This window comes from Myxocyprinus asiaticus, chromosome 32 (assembly GCF_019703515.2).
Source record: "Myxocyprinus asiaticus isolate MX2 ecotype Aquarium Trade chromosome 32, UBuf_Myxa_2, whole genome shotgun sequence".
Lineage (NCBI taxonomy): Eukaryota > Metazoa > Chordata > Actinopteri > Cypriniformes > Catostomidae > Myxocyprinus > Myxocyprinus asiaticus.
In genome coordinates this window covers 28,763,974-28,783,303 of record NC_059375.1, presented here as the reverse complement: position 1 = coordinate 28,783,303, position 19,330 = coordinate 28,763,974, and the positions used below count along the sequence as shown (strand labels likewise).

General features: G+C 36.2%; 3 protein-coding genes across 4 annotated transcripts; 2 read left to right on the top strand and 1 right to left on the bottom strand.

The window, feature by feature from the left end:
• Positions 1-7,399: 7,399 nt before the first annotated feature.
• prr15lb (proline rich 15 like b) lies at positions 7,400-7,714 on the top strand. The gene has a single exon (XM_051667351.1). It carries the CDS (start codon positions 7,400-7,402, stop codon positions 7,712-7,714), a length of 315 nt encoding a protein of 104 aa, XP_051523311.1.
• A 1,927-nt stretch (positions 7,715-9,641) lies between these two features.
• pnpo (pyridoxamine 5'-phosphate oxidase) lies at positions 9,642-13,915 on the bottom strand (the record flags this gene model as incomplete). The annotated part of the gene is made up of 7 exons (XM_051667349.1): positions 9,642-10,136; positions 10,286-10,356; positions 10,488-10,616; positions 10,723-10,776; positions 10,882-10,981; positions 12,333-12,457; positions 13,766-13,915. Coding segments are annotated over 7 exons (795 nt in total), but the record flags the coding sequence as incomplete, so codon positions are not given.
• A 128-nt stretch (positions 13,916-14,043) lies between these two features.
• mrpl10 (mitochondrial ribosomal protein L10) lies at positions 14,044-18,070 on the top strand. Of its 2 annotated transcripts, XM_051667667.1 has the most exons (5): positions 14,044-14,188; positions 14,857-15,026; positions 17,183-17,347; positions 17,429-17,573; positions 17,679-18,070. In XM_051667667.1, the coding sequence occupies exons 1-5, from the start codon at positions 14,149-14,151 to the stop codon at positions 17,933-17,935; spliced, it is 777 nt and encodes a 258-aa protein (XP_051523627.1). In that variant the 5' UTR covers positions 14,044-14,148; the 3' UTR covers positions 17,936-18,070. The 2 variants fall into 2 exon arrangements, with proteins under 2 accessions (XP_051523627.1, XP_051523626.1); XM_051667666.1 differs by having other exon boundaries at positions 17,183-17,573.
• Positions 18,071-19,330: the final 1,260 nt, after the last annotated feature.

Genomic DNA, 19,330 nt, shown 5'->3' with positions numbered 1-19,330 from the left:
CCCCACATTATGCAAATGAGAGCATCATCTGTCTGGTGGCCTTGCAAAATTAAACATCAGAGGCGAAATTGTGAACAAGCTCAGGTGGCAAATGTTCTTCTGTTGTTATAAGACCCATCCAACAATCCAAAAAAATCATTTTATGTAAAAACCTCATTCAAGAATGCAAATTATGTTTGGATAAAAACCACTGACCACTGCATTTGGAGTATGAAATTGCAAACACAATCAATAAAACCAGTGAGAACATTCACACACATTATAATTTCTTCATGTTAAGGATTTTTGTAACACTTTACAACAAGATTCCATTCGTTAACATTGGTTAATGCATTAGGTATCATGAACTAACAGTAAAGAATATGTTTTTTTTACATAATTTATTAATCTTTGTTAATTTTAGATAATAAAAATACAATTGTTCATTGTTAGTTCATAGTGCGTTAACTAATGTTAACATATGCAACTTTTTATTTTTAATTGCATTACTATATGTTAAAATTAACATTAACCAAGATTAATAAATGCTACAAAAGTATTGTTCATTGTTAGTTTATGTTAACTAATGTGATTTACTAATGTTAACAAATACAACCTTATTGTAAAGTGTTAAAGGTTTTTAATTACGATGCTTCATTCTAGACATATATCCAGAATAATAGGTGACTTTAAGAGGTATTATACATATGCTGTTCCTAATGTCATGTTTTTTCTTTAGCCATATGGCTTTATAAGGGCAACATAAAATTAATCCATACTACTCCAGTTGTTAAATCCATATCTTCAAAACGATATTATAGGTGTGGTTGAGAAACAGATAAATATTTAAGTCATTTTTGACCAAAAATCTCCACTTTCAAAATAGTGGAGATTTATAGTAAAAAGGGCTTAAATATTGATCTGTTTCTCAACCACACCTATAATATCGTTTTGAAGATATGGATTTAACAACTGGAATCATATGGATTACTTTTATGCTGCCTTTATGTGCTTTTTGAACCTTCAAAGTTCTGGCCATCAATCACTTGCACTGTATGGACCCACAAAGCTGAGAAATCTTTTTGTGTTCTGCAGAATAAAGAAAGTCATACACATCTGGGATGGCATCAGGGTGAGTAAATTATGAGAGAATTTTCATTTTTGGGTGAACTATCCCTTTAAATAGTTGTGACATTTGTGCTGTTTGTCAATTATTAAACCATTTAAAAGCACACAAAATGAAAGGATTGCACTGGATATCATACAAATTATACATTGTTGCCTCTTCTGAGTGGATGTTGCAGCTCATAACATGAGAGAGGACTATGGTCTCTGTAACAGCTATAGGGAAAACATTATCCTTTTTTTAATTCATAGGTACTGTATATGCATAGGCCAAAACTAGAATCAAACCATTCACACGGTGGCCTGAATCAGGCTGCATTTACTTATTCTATTACAATCGCTTATCTAAAAGTTTATTTTGTCTTGATTTGGAAAGGTGAGCACCTTTTTAGTTTCCCATGCAAATGTTAAAGCAACTTCACGCTTCCATGAGGTCGGTTCACATTGACTGCCCTCCCCCTCCGATCACATGGCTGTAACATTTACTCATGTTGCATTGGGTTGGACCTAATGTTCAACTTGGATTGAAACAGTGTGTTTGTGTGAGATTGTATAGACTGCAGTCTGGGAAAGAGAGAGAGAGAGAGAGAGAGATAAAATAAGAGAGATGAAGAGAGAGGGAAGAGGGAGGGATCAAGAGAGAAAAAGAGTGAGAGGGAGGAAGGAAGGGAGAAACAGAACACCTGTAGCATTACACACTGCACTCAATGCAGACATTCAGTAGCAGTTCAGTACATTCAGTAGTAGCAGGGAGATTAATTAAGAGAAGAGGAAGTAAAAAGGTGAGAAGGTATTAGAAGCTCAGAACTTGAACCTGAACAGCAGAGTGAAGTTAGTGACTCCACAGATGGGGCAGGCTGTCAACGCAACAATGGTTTAATCTTCTTGTGGACACCTGTTCTTCTGAAGCAAGGCCATTTTTGAAAGATCTTGCACTTTTCAGGTGAGAACTGATTCTTGTATTTTTGGCAGACATAAACACTGTGTGAAGTGTAAATATTGTTAAAGTGCCAATTGTTTGTCAGAATGGGGCAGACAGAAAAATGTGAATTGCATTTGGTGACTTGTTAGTCATATTTGTTCATTATGCAAATTTTTTTTTTTTTTTTTTTACATAAAGAAGATTAGAATTGACTTTCTTAAAGGAATATTCTGGGTTCAATACAAGTTAAGCTCAACCGCTCAGATTAATTTCTCTTAAAAAAAAGCTAAAATCTGGGTTACAGTGAGACACTTACAATGGAAGTGAATGGAGCCAATCCATAAACATTAAAATACTCACTATTTAAAACGTGTAGCCACAAGACGTAAACAGTATGCATGTTACCATGATTTTAGTGTGATAAAATCGCTTACTAACCTTTTCTGTGTAAAGTTATATCCAATTTTACAATTTAGTTGCTATGATGACGTAATACTGTAAACCTTGTAATCCTGGTAAACGACGATTTAATTATTAAATTTTTGCCTTTAAATCCTCCAAAAATTGGCCCCATTCACTTTCATTTTAAGTGCCTCACTGTACCCTCGATTTTTGCTTTACTTAAAGAAAAGGAGTGATGATTCAAAATAATTTTTTGTGGTAATCAACATTATGTCACAAATGTTGTCTTTTATTGAGCCTGGAATATTCCTTTAATCCATCAGACTTAGTAAAACATGTAGGGGGATTTCAAAACATAACTGATGAGTTTATGTCTTTTTTGTGGAAGGCACTAGGCAGTTAATATTACACTAAAACAATCAACAAATATGTGGAAGTGTTGTGTCTGCAGTGCTTAAAAACAAATCAACAAATTCTTGGACTCTTGAATGAACTCTTGACCCTTTCAACATCAACTGAAAAGCACCTGAACAAAAACTGATTAAAAAAAAAAAGGAGATACCTTTTTAAAAGAGCATATTAAGAAAAAACGAATAGAAATAGACCATTCTTAAATGGTAAAAAAAAAAAAAATCAGTCATCATTTGCTCATCCTCATGTTGTTCCAAATCCCTTCTGTGGCACATAAGAGGGGAATTTTTGAAGAATGATGATTCTGTTCATTATAAAAGGGATGGGGACTGAGGCCGTCAGTCTCTAACATTCTGCTTAAAATCTTCTTTTGTGTTCCACAGAAGATTTTGGAACCACATGAGGGTGAGTAAATGATGACAGAATTTTCATTTTGGGTGAACTATCCCTAACAGTAGGGAAACTTACTAAAACGATATAATGTCCAGGCCTTGCAGGCAAACTTGACACCCTCCATGACTGCTCTGAATACTGCAGGGCCTGGCTGCCCTTGGGTTAACCTCAACTCTCCTCAAACATTGTATCACCGGGAAGCCTTTGAACTTGGTTAGTGATTTCCTAAGTTTAGACAAAGCACGATGCACACTGTGATCTTTGAGGGTTCTTTTTTTATTGCTGCTCAGTAACATAAGGAGGAAAACAAAGTAACTTATTATCTAGTTCTAAGGATTTACCTCCTGGGTATAAGGGCCTGTCTTAGGGCTTCTTATAGTGAGTCAGGTGGCTTTCAGGTAAGAAGCCATTGCGAAAGACTAATTAATTTTTGTCAATTCTGTAGTGTAAGTTACATTACACTAGTTTTAAAACTGATCATCCAACCTTGAGGCTGTTTAGGCTGTGGCTTCTATTTTGACATAGACAATTAAAGAGATTGTTCGGCCAAAAATGAAACTTCTGTCATCATTTACTGACCCTCATGTCACTCCAAAGCCATAGAGTTTCTTTCTTCCGTGGAACACAAAAGGAGAATTTTAGCAGAATGTTGGAGCTGTGCTCTTCCATACAATGAAAGTGGATGAGGACCAGGGGTTGTCAAGCTTCAAAAAAGCACACATTAAAAAAAGCACATAAAAGCATAATGATGTAATCCATTCAATGTCCACCATACACTCACTGAGCACTTTATTAGGAACACTATGATAGGTGTACAGGTGATCCTAATAAAGTGCTAAGTGAGTGTATTCCAAGTATTCAGACACCATATGATAGTGGTGTCTTAGGAACAGCCTGAAATTTGAGTCGTTATTCACAAAAATATTTGCCTTGAAAATCTTGCTTGATTGCCATGGTCACCATTTATATTCATTGTATGTAAACAAGCAGCTTGGATCCTTTTGTGTTTCACAGAAAAATTTAATGATGAAAGAAAGTAAATGACAGAATTTTCATTTTTAGGTGAACTATTCCTTTAATGTTCTATAAGCATCATCAATTGAATCCAGCATAATAATTTTAAATGAATAAACTGCGAGTTCAGATCCAAAATCCACCATTGCTGATAAAAGTACCTGTCTCTCTCAGAACTAAACCTTACCATCATTTTTGGAGTGAAATAAGATCTCCTCTACATCCACAATGTACTTGGCCCAGTAAACAAAGTGCAATTAAGGTGAAAGAGAAGTAGCTGCTTCTAAAAGTGACTGAATCCTGTCATTGTGTAATTGCAGATGATCAGTGACAAATCCAATGCGGAGTGTTTGCTACCCAACAAAATGGCCCTTTTCCAATGTGTTAAAGTATATGCATACCTTTATTTTGTGGTCGGCAGACATTGGGACATTATAAAAAAACATCTTGTGTAATATGTGTCATAAGTTGTCCATCACAAATGCTTTTCATTGCCTAAACTCATCATATGTTTTAGGGTTGAGCACTAAATTGACATGAGAAAACTACAAAAATCATTTTCTTCATCAAACATCCTTAAAACATGATACTTTTGCTTGAGAAGCAAAATTGTGTAAGATAATGTTTATAGAGACTATATCTTGAATTACCCCAATGATAATTCTTCTTGTTACCAAATTTAATTAGGTTTCTGCTTAAAACAATAATAATTTTTTGTTTTTTTGTCAATTAGTATGGACAAAAAACTTAATTCAAGATATATATTATCAAAACAAGTACATTTCTCCAGTAAATGTATCTTGTTTTAAGTATGTTTAGATATTTTTAATGGAAAACAAGACAAAAATACTGATAAAATAACATGTTTGCAGTTTAGACAGGGTTTTGTCATGTTAGTGGATTTCTCCATAAAAATAATGAACATTTCCTTGTTCTATGCTGCACGAACCTATGAGACAGCAATATTCCACCAGACACTTTGATGTATATGTGGCGGGAAAGAACCATAATTGCCCAGTTATGGGTGTGTTCACTAGTCATGTCTTTTATGATTTCTAAAGATCACTTAGAATCTGATATTTGAAATCTTATTACACACCAATGCTATAAAACATGCTGCATCACACTAATAACCCATTTATTTATACACATTCTATTTGATGTTGACCATGACAATGTTGCTAAGGGACCAAATGACACACTTTAGAGTGGCAAAGCAGCTCTCTGCATTCGCTATTGTTACCACAGTGCAGGTGTGTGGGGCCGTACATGTACATGCTTTGTGATGTTTAGGATAGCTATACATTGTCAGTCCAATACTACATAACAAAAGATGCAAGACTATCAGAGCATAGAGACGAAATACAAAGTTGTACATCAAGAATGATGTATGTGTATTTTGGTTCACGTATGTTATGTTTAGGCCCTTAGATCTCAGGGGAAGGACAGGGGATCCAGTGGTGCTGTTCATTAATTAAACAGCTGAGCAAAAGAGTCAGGTGTCCTCTTGTTATTCTAACCCAATCATTGAATGAAGGGAGCCACACATATGACCTAACAGAGACCTAGTATTTACTGCCAGGAAAGCCCACTTAGAAGAATGCAATTGAAAATGAGCCTTAAAGGAATTGCTCACCTATATACCTGTTTGATTTTGTTTCTTTTGTGGAACACAAAAGGAGATGTTTAGCAGAATGTTGACAATGCTCGATGGTGACCAGGGACTGTCAAGATCCAAAAATGATAAAAGGCACAATAATAGCACCATAATAATTAGTAGTCCATACTACTTGACTATGCAAGCTATATAATAGCTTTGAGTGCAAAAAAGACAGAAATTTAAATAGTTATTCACTGATAATCTCCATTCTCATTTGCGCTTGCATGTACTTAAAGGTATACTATAGTTCACCCAAAAATGAAAATTCTCTCATCATTTACTCACCCTCATGCCATCCTAGATGTGTATGACTTTCTTTCTTCTTATGAACACAAAATATCTCAGCTCTGTAGGCCCAAACAAAGCACATAAAGGCAGCATTATAGTAGTCCATAAAACTGCAGTGGTTTATTCAAAGTCTTCTGAAGTGATGTAATTGGTTTTGGGTGAGAACAGACCAAAATGGAACTCCTTTTACACTGTACATCTTGCCATTGCAGTCTCTCGATCATGATTTTGAGCTTGAAATCATGATTGCCAAGGACACTGCTGTTGTCAAGATTTATATTGAAAAAGGAGTTACATTTTGGTCTGTCTCCCCAAAACCGGTTACCGGCATCACTTCAGAAGACATGGATTAAACCACTGCAGTTTTATGGATTACTATTATGCTGCCTTTATGTGCTTTCTTGAGCTTCAAAGTTTTGGTCACCATTCACTTGCATTGTACCTACAGAGCTGAGATATATGGTTCTGCAGAAGAAAGAATGTCATATACATCTGGGATGGCATGAGGGTGAGTAAATGATGAGAGAATTTAAATTTTTGGGTGAACTATTCCTTTAACTATGGCATGTCAAGACAAGTCATGCAAGGTTTAATGTCAATGATGCCACAAGTAACTGGTTCTCATGTTCCTTGCATACGCACATATTTAAATCTCGCGACTGAGATTTTAGAGCTACAGCGACTTCTACTTAAATGTCTTTTCCTTACAAAAAGCTACTGCATGACTTAAAATGACTTGGAATATAGTGCACAAGTCATTTGGACTATTGTTATGTTACTTTTATAGAGCTTTTTTTGTCGTTTTTGGAGCTTGATAGCCCTTGGTCAATGTTTACATTTATTGTATCAAAGAGAGCAGCGTGGTCATTCTTCAAAACCTCTCCTTTTGTGTTCCAAAGAAGAAAATCATACATGTTTGGAATGACATGACTGAGAATGGGTAAATGATGACTTTTGGCTGAACTATCCCTTTAATGTACCGAATATCCTTTTGTTATCCATTAAAAAACACAACCTGAGGCAAAACACCATGTTGATGATGAGAGTGTTGGTGTAAATACTTGGTGATAAATGAGAATGTCTTACAATTGCACGGAGAATTAAACAGCTGATGTGTGTTTAATTTTAATTTTTAAAACATGAACATTTTAAAAAATTTATTCATTTTACAGGTCTGCCAATTTGCGATCTCCCCTGAACCTGTTATGGCTGACCCTGCATGGTGGAAGCTAACCTTCTTGCGGAAAAAGAAATCCGAGGCAAAAGTTCTGTATGAGATACCTCCAGACTTCAGTGCCAACAATGGGAATAAAGAACTGAACAACGACGCCACAGACAGCAATTTAGATGCTAGACTGGAAAAAATAGTGGACAAATCTGCCACTAAGGGCCGTCATGTGAAAGTCTCGCATTCTGGGCGGTTCAAAGAGAAGAAGAAGGTTCGAGTGACTCTTGCTGAAAACCCCGGCCTTTTTCCTGAACCTGCTCGGACAGACAAGAACCAAGTGGTGGAAAATTAACACGCAGAGAAAGTGCACTACGTACATAAACGCACTTACATTTGTAACTCCACAAGTTAAGAGATTTAACAGCACAATTTATATGAAATTGAATCATTAATGATTTTTCTGCAAGACGACTTTTCAGCACTCTATCCAGGAACAAAAACAGGGGAGTTACTATTCACACAGCGAAGATAGGCTACTGGAACAGAAAATGTCTTTTTATTTCCAATATTATAGCCTATTTTACAAGCAACCCTAAAGGGTTAATATTTTCCCTCAGCTGCAGATTATGAAGCATGATTGTGTTATGCTCATAAAATGTGATATTTCCACTTTGGGGCAAATAAAATAATGCCTGATAAGCATTTTCTCATAGTAAATTCCCATGATCATTTTGTTTTTTACATTTCATTTGGAGCATGATCATAAAATTGCATTATTGAATAATAACAAATCATACATCTGAGGGAAACATGATTTAGCTTGCAAGCTGATTGATGGACTGATGTGCCTTTTGATTAACACATGATGTGTGTGCGTTTTATATATTGTGGTTGAAACAATAGGAGAGGGTTAACTCGAGGATAAGCATTCAGATGTACTTTGGCCTTTATCTCTGATTTTATCAGCTTACCATTGCCTGCCATATAGCCACTAGATAAGGCTGTCCCTCCAACTACCACAACAGCTTTAATTTGCCTTGTCTAATCTATACTTGTCTACTGTCAGCAATTTAAATGGGCTATTGAAAGGTTAATAAAGTTTGTTTTATTGACATTGCCGAGATGTGATAAATTGTGTGGAAAGTACAAAAAGTCACTTGTGTAATGTACTGAGGACACAGACAGTTCTCTACAAGCACAAATTGTTTTAAAGCCACTGCCAACAGGTAACCAGACATCATTGAATTACATAGAATTACAGTAAATAGAGAAGTTGACAATTATATTAGAATTATGTTTGGTACATTTATAACAAGTAATTCTAATCAAAATACTTCACATTTGTCTCGCAGAAAAATCCATTGATACACTTACACATTGTGTATAATAACCACGTTTTTGTGAACAAGGATTTTACGTGAAACTGTTGGGTTTAAACTGGGAATGGAAACCCAGTTTTATTCACTTGACACTTGATTTTCATAATGACTGCTTTCTTATTTTGACAGAGGTCCTATGCTCTCTAAAACGATTTAAGGCTCTGAGTTAACCTGTGCTTTTCAATAATTAATGAACATTAAGCAATCAACAGTCTTTGCACTTACAAGTAATAGTTTAAGAATGTGTTGAAGTCAGTCTTGAAGGCTTAAAGGGATATTCCTCCCAAATATTAAAGTTTTCTCATCATTACCCTCATGCCATCCCAGATGTGTCTTTCTTCAGCAGAACAGAAACAAAGATTTTTAGAGGAATATCTCAGCTCTGTAGGTCCATACAATGCAATTGAATGGTGACCAAAGCTTTGAACCTCCAAAAAGCACATAAAGGCAGCATAAAAATAATCCATAACACTCCGGCGGTTTAATCAATGTCTTCTGAAGTGATCCAATCAATTTTTGAGTAAGAAAAGACCAAAATATAACTCCTTTTTCACTGTACGTCTGGCCATTGCAGTCTCTAGGCCCCATCATGATTTCAAGCTCGATTACACTTTCTAGTGCTTTACGCGTGCACTAGATGTTGCTAGGAAGTGTAATAGAGCTTGAAATCATGATCACCAAGGAAGTGGCTGATATCAAGATTTATAGTAAAAAAGTATTTAAAATTTGGTCAGTTCTCACCCAAAACTCATTGGATCACTTCAGAAGACATGGATTAAAACACTAGAGTTTTATGGATTACTTTTATGCTGCCTTTGTGTGTTTTTTGGAGCTTCAAAGTTTTGGTCACCATTCAGTTGTATTGTATGAACCTACAGAGCTGAGATATTCTTTTAAAACTCTTTGTGTTCAGCAGGAGAAAGTCATACACATCTGGGATGGCATGTGGGTGAGTAAATGATGAGAACATTTTCTACTATTCCCTTAATAACAAACATTAAGCACCATTTTTAATGCAATCACATGATTTCTATTTATAAAATCATGTCTACAATTATCAACAAAGCAAAATCTTCTGGTTTTGGTTCAGACAGTACACATGTAGGATGAAAAAATGGCGATTGGTGAGTCTTCACAAGTTAGTTAATGCCTGTGCCAATTCCTGTAGGCCAAATAAAGATTGTTTGAATGTCACAGATAGTGACAGTGATTCCATAGCAATCGCTCCATCAAGGGGATAACCGTTGGTATATCCAGCCCCCTGCTGCTTGGTGCTGCATATCTCTCAGCTCAGTCTCTTCCTCTTTGGGCCGCAAGAACACAATTCGGTCATGTAATCTATTGGTCTGACCCTGCCAGAACTCAGTCAGGAAAGGCTTGACAATGTATCCACCCCTGCAAAAATATACCCAAGAAAAGGAGTAAAACAAACCTATAATTTAAACAGAAACACAGACAGGATTTAGACATTAAAGGCGAAGTGTGTAATTTCTGTGCCCTGAACAAAACAGAACAGAGGAATAATACAATTCCAGAAGGCTCACCAGTAATCTGGCATTGGTACCTCTGTGTTCTTATACCTTTCTTCAAGCTCTGCATTCTTGTCTCTCAGGTACTATGAAGAGTATACAGGGAAATTAAAACAGGTGCTGCACCAAATCAGGACAATAATTACAGTGCTAATAGTGTGAAACGAAAATTCTTTTGTTAAATGCTGAAATAGATAGTGGTGAGAATGGTACTCACTTGTCTGCTTGGTATTAATGTGCTCTGTCTGCTAACAACAGCACTGATCTGACTGCTCTTGGGCCTTGAGTGGAAGTAGTCACGTGAACTTTCATATGGGATTCTCTCTGCAGTACCTTCAATACGAATCTATTAGGACACAAAACATATATAATACACATTATGTATTCTCAATATTTTATTAAAATGTAATAATTTGTTCCCCCTATTAAACAATTTTTTGAATGACACTCACCTGCCTGTTTAGTGGTTCCCAGTAAAAGACAAGACAGGCATAGGGATTGCTGTCCTACATGAATGTAAAACAGATGGTCATTTTGAGGACTTATGAAAATGTAAAACCCATATTGACTTTTCCTGAATCATAAATTAAATTGCTCTTTTAAAAACTCACCAGCTCTGAACCTTTCCGACTCTCATAAATGGTAAAGAAGCGAAATCCTTCTTCGCTGTAGCCTTTCAGAAGAACCATGCGTGCAGAAGGGCATCCATCCCTTTAGAAGTGACAGAGGAACATACACTGGCGGCCAGAAGTTTGGAATAATGTACAGATTTTGCTGTTTCGGAAGGACATTGGTACTTTAACTCACCAAAATGGCATTCAACTGATCACAAAGTATAGTCAGGACATTACTGATGTAAAAAACAGCACCATCACTATTTGAAAAAAAAAGTAATTTTTGATCAAAATCTAGACAGACCCCATTTCCAGCAGCCATCACTCCAACACCTTATCCTTGAGTAATCATGCTAAATTTGGTACTAGAAAATCACTTGCCATTATATCAAACACAGTTGAAAGCTATTTGGTTTTTTAAATGAAGCTTAACATTGTCTTTGTTTTTGTTTTTGAGTTGCCACAGTGTGCAATAGACTGGCTTGTCTTAAGGTCAATATTAGGTCAAAAATGGCAAAAAAGAAACAGCTTTCTCTAGAAACTCGTCAGTCAATCATTGTTTTGAGGAATGAAGGCTATACAATGCTTGAAATTGCCAAAAAACTGAAGATTTCATACAAAAGTGTACACTACAGTCTTCAAAGACAAAGGACAACTGGTTCTAACAAGGACAGAAAGAGATGTGGAAGGCCAGATGTACAACTAAACAAGATAATAAGTACATCAGAGACTCTAGTTTGAGAAATAAATGCCTCACATGTCCTCAGCTGACAGCTTCATTGAATTCTACCCACTCAACACCAGTTTCATGTACAACAGTAAAGAGAAGACTCAGGGGTGCAGGCCTTATGGGAAGATTTGCAAAGAAAAAGCCACTTTTGAAACAGGAAAACAAAAAGAAAAGGTTAGAGTGGACAAAGAAACACAGACATTGGACAACAGATAATTAGAAAAGAGTGTTATGGATCTTAACCCCATTGAGCTTTTGTGAGATCAGCTAGACTGTAAGGTGCGTGAGAAGTGCCCGACAAGACATCACATCTATGGCAAGTGCTACAGGAAGTGTGGGGTGAAATGTCACCTGAGTATCTGGACAAACTGACAGCTAGAATGCCAAGGATCTGCAAAACTCTCATTGCTGCACATGGAGGATTTTTTGATGAGAACTATTTGAAGTAGTTTAAGAATTAAAATAATAATAATAATAATAATTCAAATTGTAATAGTAATTTTTCACATTATTAATGTCCTGACTATACATTGTGATCAGTTGAATAACACTTTGGTGAATAAAAATACCAATTTCTTTCCATAAAATAAAAATCTGTACATTATTCCAAACTTTTGGCCGGCAGTGTATATGGGCCTAAATACAATCTCTGCAAGATATATCAAAACTAATCTGTATAGTCCTAGGTACTGTTGAACAATGAACCACATATTCTTACTTGGTGGCTGTTGAAAGACACATTGCATTGGCTTCGCCCACCTCTTGGCATTTAATGGCTTGATCAAACCAATTGCCGAATTGCTTAATTGGATCTAGAGAGGCAAGCTGATCCTCCTCAAAACACTGTAGGATGAAATTAAGAAACAATGAATACACATACTTATTTTATATGTTTTTTAACCCTTGTGCAACCTTCGGGACAAATACATTTTTCCAAAGGTGTGTATTTTTGGGGGAATTTTGATATTTCAACCTCAGTTCCTATAATACATCTACAATACACTGTGTACACAAAATAGTTACACTCAGGACCTTCAGGACAAAAATATCCACATTGAAACCCATTAAAATGGCAATATTTGACCCCAGTGCCATTAAAGCATACAATTATAAATTCTATGATATTATGCTTTCGTTCCAGAGCCCTGACTTCAAAATGTTAATTTTTAATATTTTCCACCAGATGGCGCCATTTTCCTCATGTTTAGCCAATGGAGCAAATACATGCTTTTCTTTCCTATTTTCTGTTTGCTGTATTATAGAGCACTGCAGGCCAACTGAATAAATGATGCAGCTAAAATTGTGTGGGTGTGTTGGTATGGATGCCAGAGTGTGTTTTGTATTTGTGTATTGAGAAATTTGTGTGTGTGTAAAAAACAACAGTGGCATTATGTAAACAAACTGGCATTTAAAGGGTTAAAATCCTTGAATGAATGATTTAATTAATTAATGAATATTTGGTAGTTATGATCAGGACTGATGTTGGTTAAAAAAAATTAAGTGAACGTGGTAAATAATATAAATATATAATATATTTATGGCAGTTTTTTGACAGACCTCTGAGTAACTGTACTTTGTACAGACATACAAAGGTTAAAATGCATATAAATGTGTATGCATAGGGAATTTGTTGCAAATACATACATATGGTAAGGTATAAGGTAGGATGTTATACTATGTCTTTACTGTATCATTGACACATGCATCATTTATAATAAAAGCAATATAACTCTCTAAAGTTTGTCTCATAATTCTGGTTGGCTCTCTACATATGAACTTAATTAAGTGATGGGAGGTCATCCTTTCAAGGTCAATTGACTATGTATAAGCTCATGTAATCAATTATTATTTATTAGCATTTGGCAAGCACAGTAAATCAGTTGCAGAACATGGATACAATGCTCCAAAATGTTATACCACATTGATACGTTTTTGTAAGGTATCAAAACACAAACAAATCGGCTTGTTTACTGGCCTGCATGCATTGCATTTTTATGTAAATATCACTACTGATGGCTATGCAATGTCTTCACATGTGAATAGGGTCTGAGGTCATGGTGTTGTATTTAAGACATAAAAAAGTAAATAAAAAAAATATTCCCACATCCTGGTCGCTCTTATAGCTCTTTCGCATGTTACTCAGATCCTTGCCTGTGCCGCTGTCCGTAGATTTTCTGCAGTAGAACGAGGCACATAAGTGTAAATTGTGGGTTGTCTGGAATTGGGTTCGGTATTCTTCACAATATTACCGATATTCCTTGACGTACAGAAGCTCAATAGACGTTTCACGCCTGCAGCTGCAAACCTGCGTCAGCACTATTATGCTCTTACGTCTTACGTAAAATGTTATGTAACTCAATCGGTTTTGCAATTAACTTTTAACTTAAAAAAAAATACATGTGGAGTTTATATAATAATTAACTTTAAATGCAATCATATATCAAAAAATAAAAATAGCTAACTACATGGTTTATACATTGTACTTTTATTTTGTAAGCGCAACTTTACCGTCTTAACGTCACATCCGGATCAAGATGGCAGCGACCTTGTGTGGCAAGCTTCTCCCAAGAGCAGGTACAGTTTTGTTTTGACATGATTACTAGCTTAATTTTTAAAAGTAAATGCTAAAATTCTTGAAAATGTGAGCGATTTTCATTTAAATATACAGTTTAAAGACACTGTAGGCCTGTGTTGAGGTATTGCGTGTACAGCTTCATTACTGTCAGCGCTTATTCAATTCATTTTGGAGGTGTTAATTAAAAAGGCTGTTGTTTTCCAATCTATCATTTTTATTTTAAATTATTATTTTCTAATTCGACTGTCAATCAGTAGGCTAGTTCACCTAAAAATGAAAATTCTGTCATCACTTGCTCACCCTCATGTTGTTGAAAACCTGACTTTATTTTTTCCGTGTAACACAAATGAGATTGACAGCCTTTGCTGCTGTTCACTTAAATTGTATGCAAAAATAAAAAGTATTCAATGAAATTTACATTTTGGCATGAGCTCCCCCTTTACTGTGATTTAGTATGTCGCTGCCCCTTCTCCTCTCTGTTAAGAATGCTACTATTGTAGAGCAGTTACATTTTTTATTTCATTTTATGAGAACATTGCGTGTTGTGTCATCACATGATACATTTAGGAATGATTTGTGGCCTCCTTTAAATCCATTTCACTTTTTGAATGCTCATGCCCACATTGTTGCCTTGTTCTTACTAATATATTTGTTTTTCAACCTACAGGTTGGCTGCCATTAACCCAAAGTGTTCGTCATGGCTCCAAAGCAGTCACCCGTCACAGAAAGCCAGTGCACTTTCTCAAGCAGAAGCTGTTGGCTGTCACAGAGTACATTCCCCCTACACCTGCAGCTCCTCCTGGTGCCCTTGCTCCCCGAGTTAGAAAGACTGAAGAGGTGGATCACTGCTTTAGATTAGATTACATTAGATTCAACTGTATTGTCATTGTGCAGAGTACAGGTACAGAGCCAATGAAATGCAGTATTTAATGTAACACTCTCTTTAGTAGGAATTTGGTTGAATGTTTAAAAAAAATGTTGTGCAACATTTGGCTTCATGCATATCTAAAATAATGTGAGCACTTTAAAGGAATAGTTCACCCAAAAATGATAATTCTCTTATCATTTACTCCCATTTATGTCATCTCAAACTCAAAGGCTTTCTTTCTGCAGCAGAACACAAACAAAGATATTTTAGTGGAGATATGATGTCTGTTTGTCCATACAATGCAAGTGAATGGTAACCAAATTTGAAAGTTCCAAAAAGGACATAAAGGCAACATAAAGGCAATATTCCATTGGTTTAAAAGTGCACTCAGTAATTCTAATCCAATACACTTTTTGTCAAATTCTGCAAATACCTCCTCACAGTCTGCTAGCTGTCTGTTCTGTGGGTGGGCTGAAAAAAAAAAAATCTAATATTTGTACTCAGCCCTGGCTCTGTAAATGGGACAAAAACAAAGTGGATCTGACCGATCCACACAACACTACTCCAGTCAATCAGCAATAGGGGGTGGTTCTTGCACGTTAACAGGATTTTGGCGTGCAGAGCGAGAGGGAAAATTCATAAGAAGTGCGACGGCAAATCTGGCTGATGTGAACTTTCTAAACTTCATGGAGGACAAATGGCTGAGAAACGGACAAAGAGAAAAAGTCAGACGAATATAAACTAAAAAAGAAGGATTATGTTAAGTCGAGGGCTAGGAGCTGTGTCAACATCGGCGAGGCTTTTCAGCGGTGGAGAGACCTCCGAGAGATAAAAGGCTTGAAGACAGATGCAGAAGTTGCTCTTTTTCTTCTCGATAGGTGGGTAACATAAATTTAGCTACGTTTCACAGAACCCATATATGCTGTTGTTGTGATGGTAGATTTATTAGCAGGAGAGTTGTGAGTGTCTGGAGCTGGTGTGCGTAAAACCGTCTCACTTGCATGAATTTGGGGGGTGGAGCTTTCAAAGGAGCACTGAAGGGAGGGGTGTGTTTGTTTTTGCAATTGATTTTGAATATCAACAGGGTTTCTCAGGAATTGCTGAGTGCACCTTTAATCCATATCCTCTGGAGCGATCCAGTTGGTTTGGGGTGAGAACAGATAAAAATATTACTCCTTTTTCACTGTAAACCTTGACACTGGCAGTCTCCTTGGTGATCATGATTTCAAGCTCGATTATACTTCCTAGCATTTGACACATGCACAGAGCGCTAGATGGCGCTAGGAAGTATAATCAAGCTTGAAATCATTATCCCCAAGGAGACTGCCAATGTCAAGATTTACTGTGAAAAAATAATATTTTGGACTTATCTCATCCAAAATAGATTGGATCACTTCAAAAGATATTGATTCAACTACTGGAGTCTTTTGGTCACCATTCACTTGCATTGCATGGACAAAAACACCTCATATCTTCATCAAAATATCTTCGTTTGTGTTCCAAGGAAGAAAGAAAGTCATGCGAGTTTGAAATTACATAAATGTGAGTAAATTTTTGGGTATTAGATCTCAAACGTGCGGTTCATGCAATACGACCAAAGACTTTGCATGACCTGGAGGCATTTTGCCAAGACGAATGGGCAGCTATACCACCTGCAAGAATTTGGGGCCTCATAGACAACTATTACAAAAGACTGCACACTGTCATTGATGCTAAAGGGGACAATACACAGTATTAAAAACTAAGAGTATGCAGACTTATGCAGAACAGGGGTCATTTAATTTTTTCTTTGTTGCCATGTTTTGTTTTATGATTGTGCCATTCTGTTATAACCTACAGCTGAATATGAATCCCATAAGAAATAAAAGAAATGTGTTTTGCCTGCTCACTCATGTTTTCTTTAAAAATAGTACATATATTACCAATTCTCCAAGGGTATGCAAACGTTTGAGCACAACTTTATAGGCTGTATAATAAGCAATGTGCAGGATGCAAAACTCCTTTTAGAGTTCCCAGTGGAGTGTCAGTAATTTAAAAGAGTGATAATGGATACAGTGCAATATATCATTTACAATAATGTGCAATGTATCATATATAATAATTAATATTCTCTCACCCCTTTTAGGAAAGTGGTCTGGCAGTTTTGTTGAGGAAAGACCTTGAAAGTTTATTTAAGGAGTTTAAGATGATTGCTGTGGTCCAGAACAATGCAACAAATGCAGAGGACATGTTGCTCCTTAAACACAGACTGAAAAGACACAACATCAATGTCAAATTTTTCCCAAACCAGGTTATGCCACATTATAATGATGATTACAACTGTTGCAATGTGGGTTTGTACTATGTAACAACATTTTACATGTTTTTGCAGGTGATGCGGTCCTTCCTCAATGACAGTAAATACAGTAACATGTTGCCTCTATTTATTGGCCAGACTGTAATATTTGTTAGTAAAGAGCCAAAAGTTAAAGAGATGCTGCAAGTGTTGAGGGGCACTCCTCAGATGGTGCTTTTAGGTAGGTCCTTCAGATGCATGGACTTTCAATGCAATTGCATTCATAAAGGTCTTTCAGGAAGGTTGTTGTTGTCTAACAAAAGGCTTTCTGATACATTTCTTTCAGGAGCTTGTATAGAAAACACATTGCTCTCATTTCAAGGCATTCTCCTTTACTCCAGACTCCCATCCATGACCACTGTTCAAGGTGAACTGGTTAGTGGTCTAACAATGATGACCTCGCATACTGTTTCACTGCTACATCGCCACCCAGCCCATCTTTCCGACCTCCTTCAGCAATATGTCAAACAGCGGGAAGCCGGGTACGCCTCAGAGGCTGTTAGAGATAAAGACGCTCCTAAAATACAGGAAGCAACTCTCTGAATTTTACTAATAGACTTGAATGAGACATTTAGAGGAATTAAATCATCCAGTGCAGTGTCACCATGTGTATAAAGTAAGAACGACTGTATATGATTAATGTCATCTGCATAATAAAACTGTGTTATTTAAAATTGGTATTTAGTCTGATTGTCATTGCTGCATCTTCTTCCATCAACACTTGTACCTTCCTATGCATATTTTCCAATATTTTTTTTCTTATGTAACTACCAGCAATATCTTCCTTTAAACTCCTTGTATCCCTTGGAATCTGCTCTAGGTACTCATTTCACTTGTTGGGAATCACTGCCATAGTTGGAAATAAACACTTACATTTCCATGCAGGATATGTTCACAATTAAGTTGATCTGCTAATGCACAAAGTATTTGAAAAGGGGCAGTTTATTTTCCCAAACGTCACTCAAACCTTGCTATTTGTTTTTGTGTTTGAAAACATCTGGGCTGAGGGATTTTTATTAAAGGTATTTATAGTTATATTTTCATTAATTCATTTTAAATTTGTGTCTTTGTAAAACACAAAAAAATAAAAAGATAATCATAACAACAAACTGTTATTTTACAAACTTTGTTGAGGGTTTTTTAAAAATCCCTAAATCGAGACTAACATTTCTAACACTTACTCCTCCTAGAGCCTTTAAGATACATCCAACAAACTTGGCACAGACATTCCGACAGTTCTGGAATAGTGTGCTATGACTTTTCTAACTGATCAGTTTACGGTTTTCATGCGGATGATCAAAAATCTGAAAAATCGCAAAAAATGTGATAAGATGAACAACAGAATGCGCATTAATCCAAACTCCAGCTATCAAAAATTCAAATGTAAACAAACCCACAAAATACCTTTAATCTGCTTTTAGTTGCTCTCTCTATCGATCTGATGGTTTATCTGTCTAGCTACACTCACTGACCACTTTATTAGGAACACTATGATCCTAATAAAGTACCCGACATGGACGTCTGCTTTTGTAGCCCATCTAACCCATTCTGAGATGCTATTCTGCTCACTACAATTGTACAGAGTGGTTATCTGAGTTACTGTAGCCTTTTTATCAGCTCGAACAAGTCTGGACATTCTCCGCTGACCTCTCTCATCAACAGGACGTTTCTGTCCGCAGAACTACCACTCACTGGATGTTTTTTTGTTTTTGGCACAATTCTAAGTAAACTCTAGAGCCTGTTGTGCATGAAAATCCCAGGAGATCAGCAGTTACAGAATTTTTCATGCATTGCAATGCTGCCACACGATTGGGTGATTAGATAATCGCATGAATATGTAGGTGTACAGGTGTTCCTAATAAAGTACTCAGTGAGTGTATGTGACTGTCTGTCTACTATCTATCCAGCTAACTGTCTGTTTGTCTTACTGTAATGTCT

Excerpts from the sequence above, each read along its gene's own strand:
- prr15lb (XM_051667351.1), top strand. The coding sequence starts at position 7,400 with ATGGCTGACCCTGCATGGTGGAAGCTAACCTTCTTGCGGAAAAAGAAA.
- mrpl10 (XM_051667666.1), top strand. The coding sequence starts at position 14,149 with ATGGCAGCGACCTTGTGTGGCAAGCTTCTCCCAAGAGCAG. Across the intron at positions 14,189-14,856 it reads CAAGCTTCTCCCAAGAGCAG|GTTGGCTGCCATTAACCCAA; the intron begins GTACAGTTTTGT and ends TTCAACCTACAG. Across the intron at positions 15,027-17,182 it reads GAGTTAGAAAGACTGAAGAG|GAAAGTGGTCTGGCAGTTTT; the intron begins GTGGATCACTGC and ends CACCCCTTTTAG.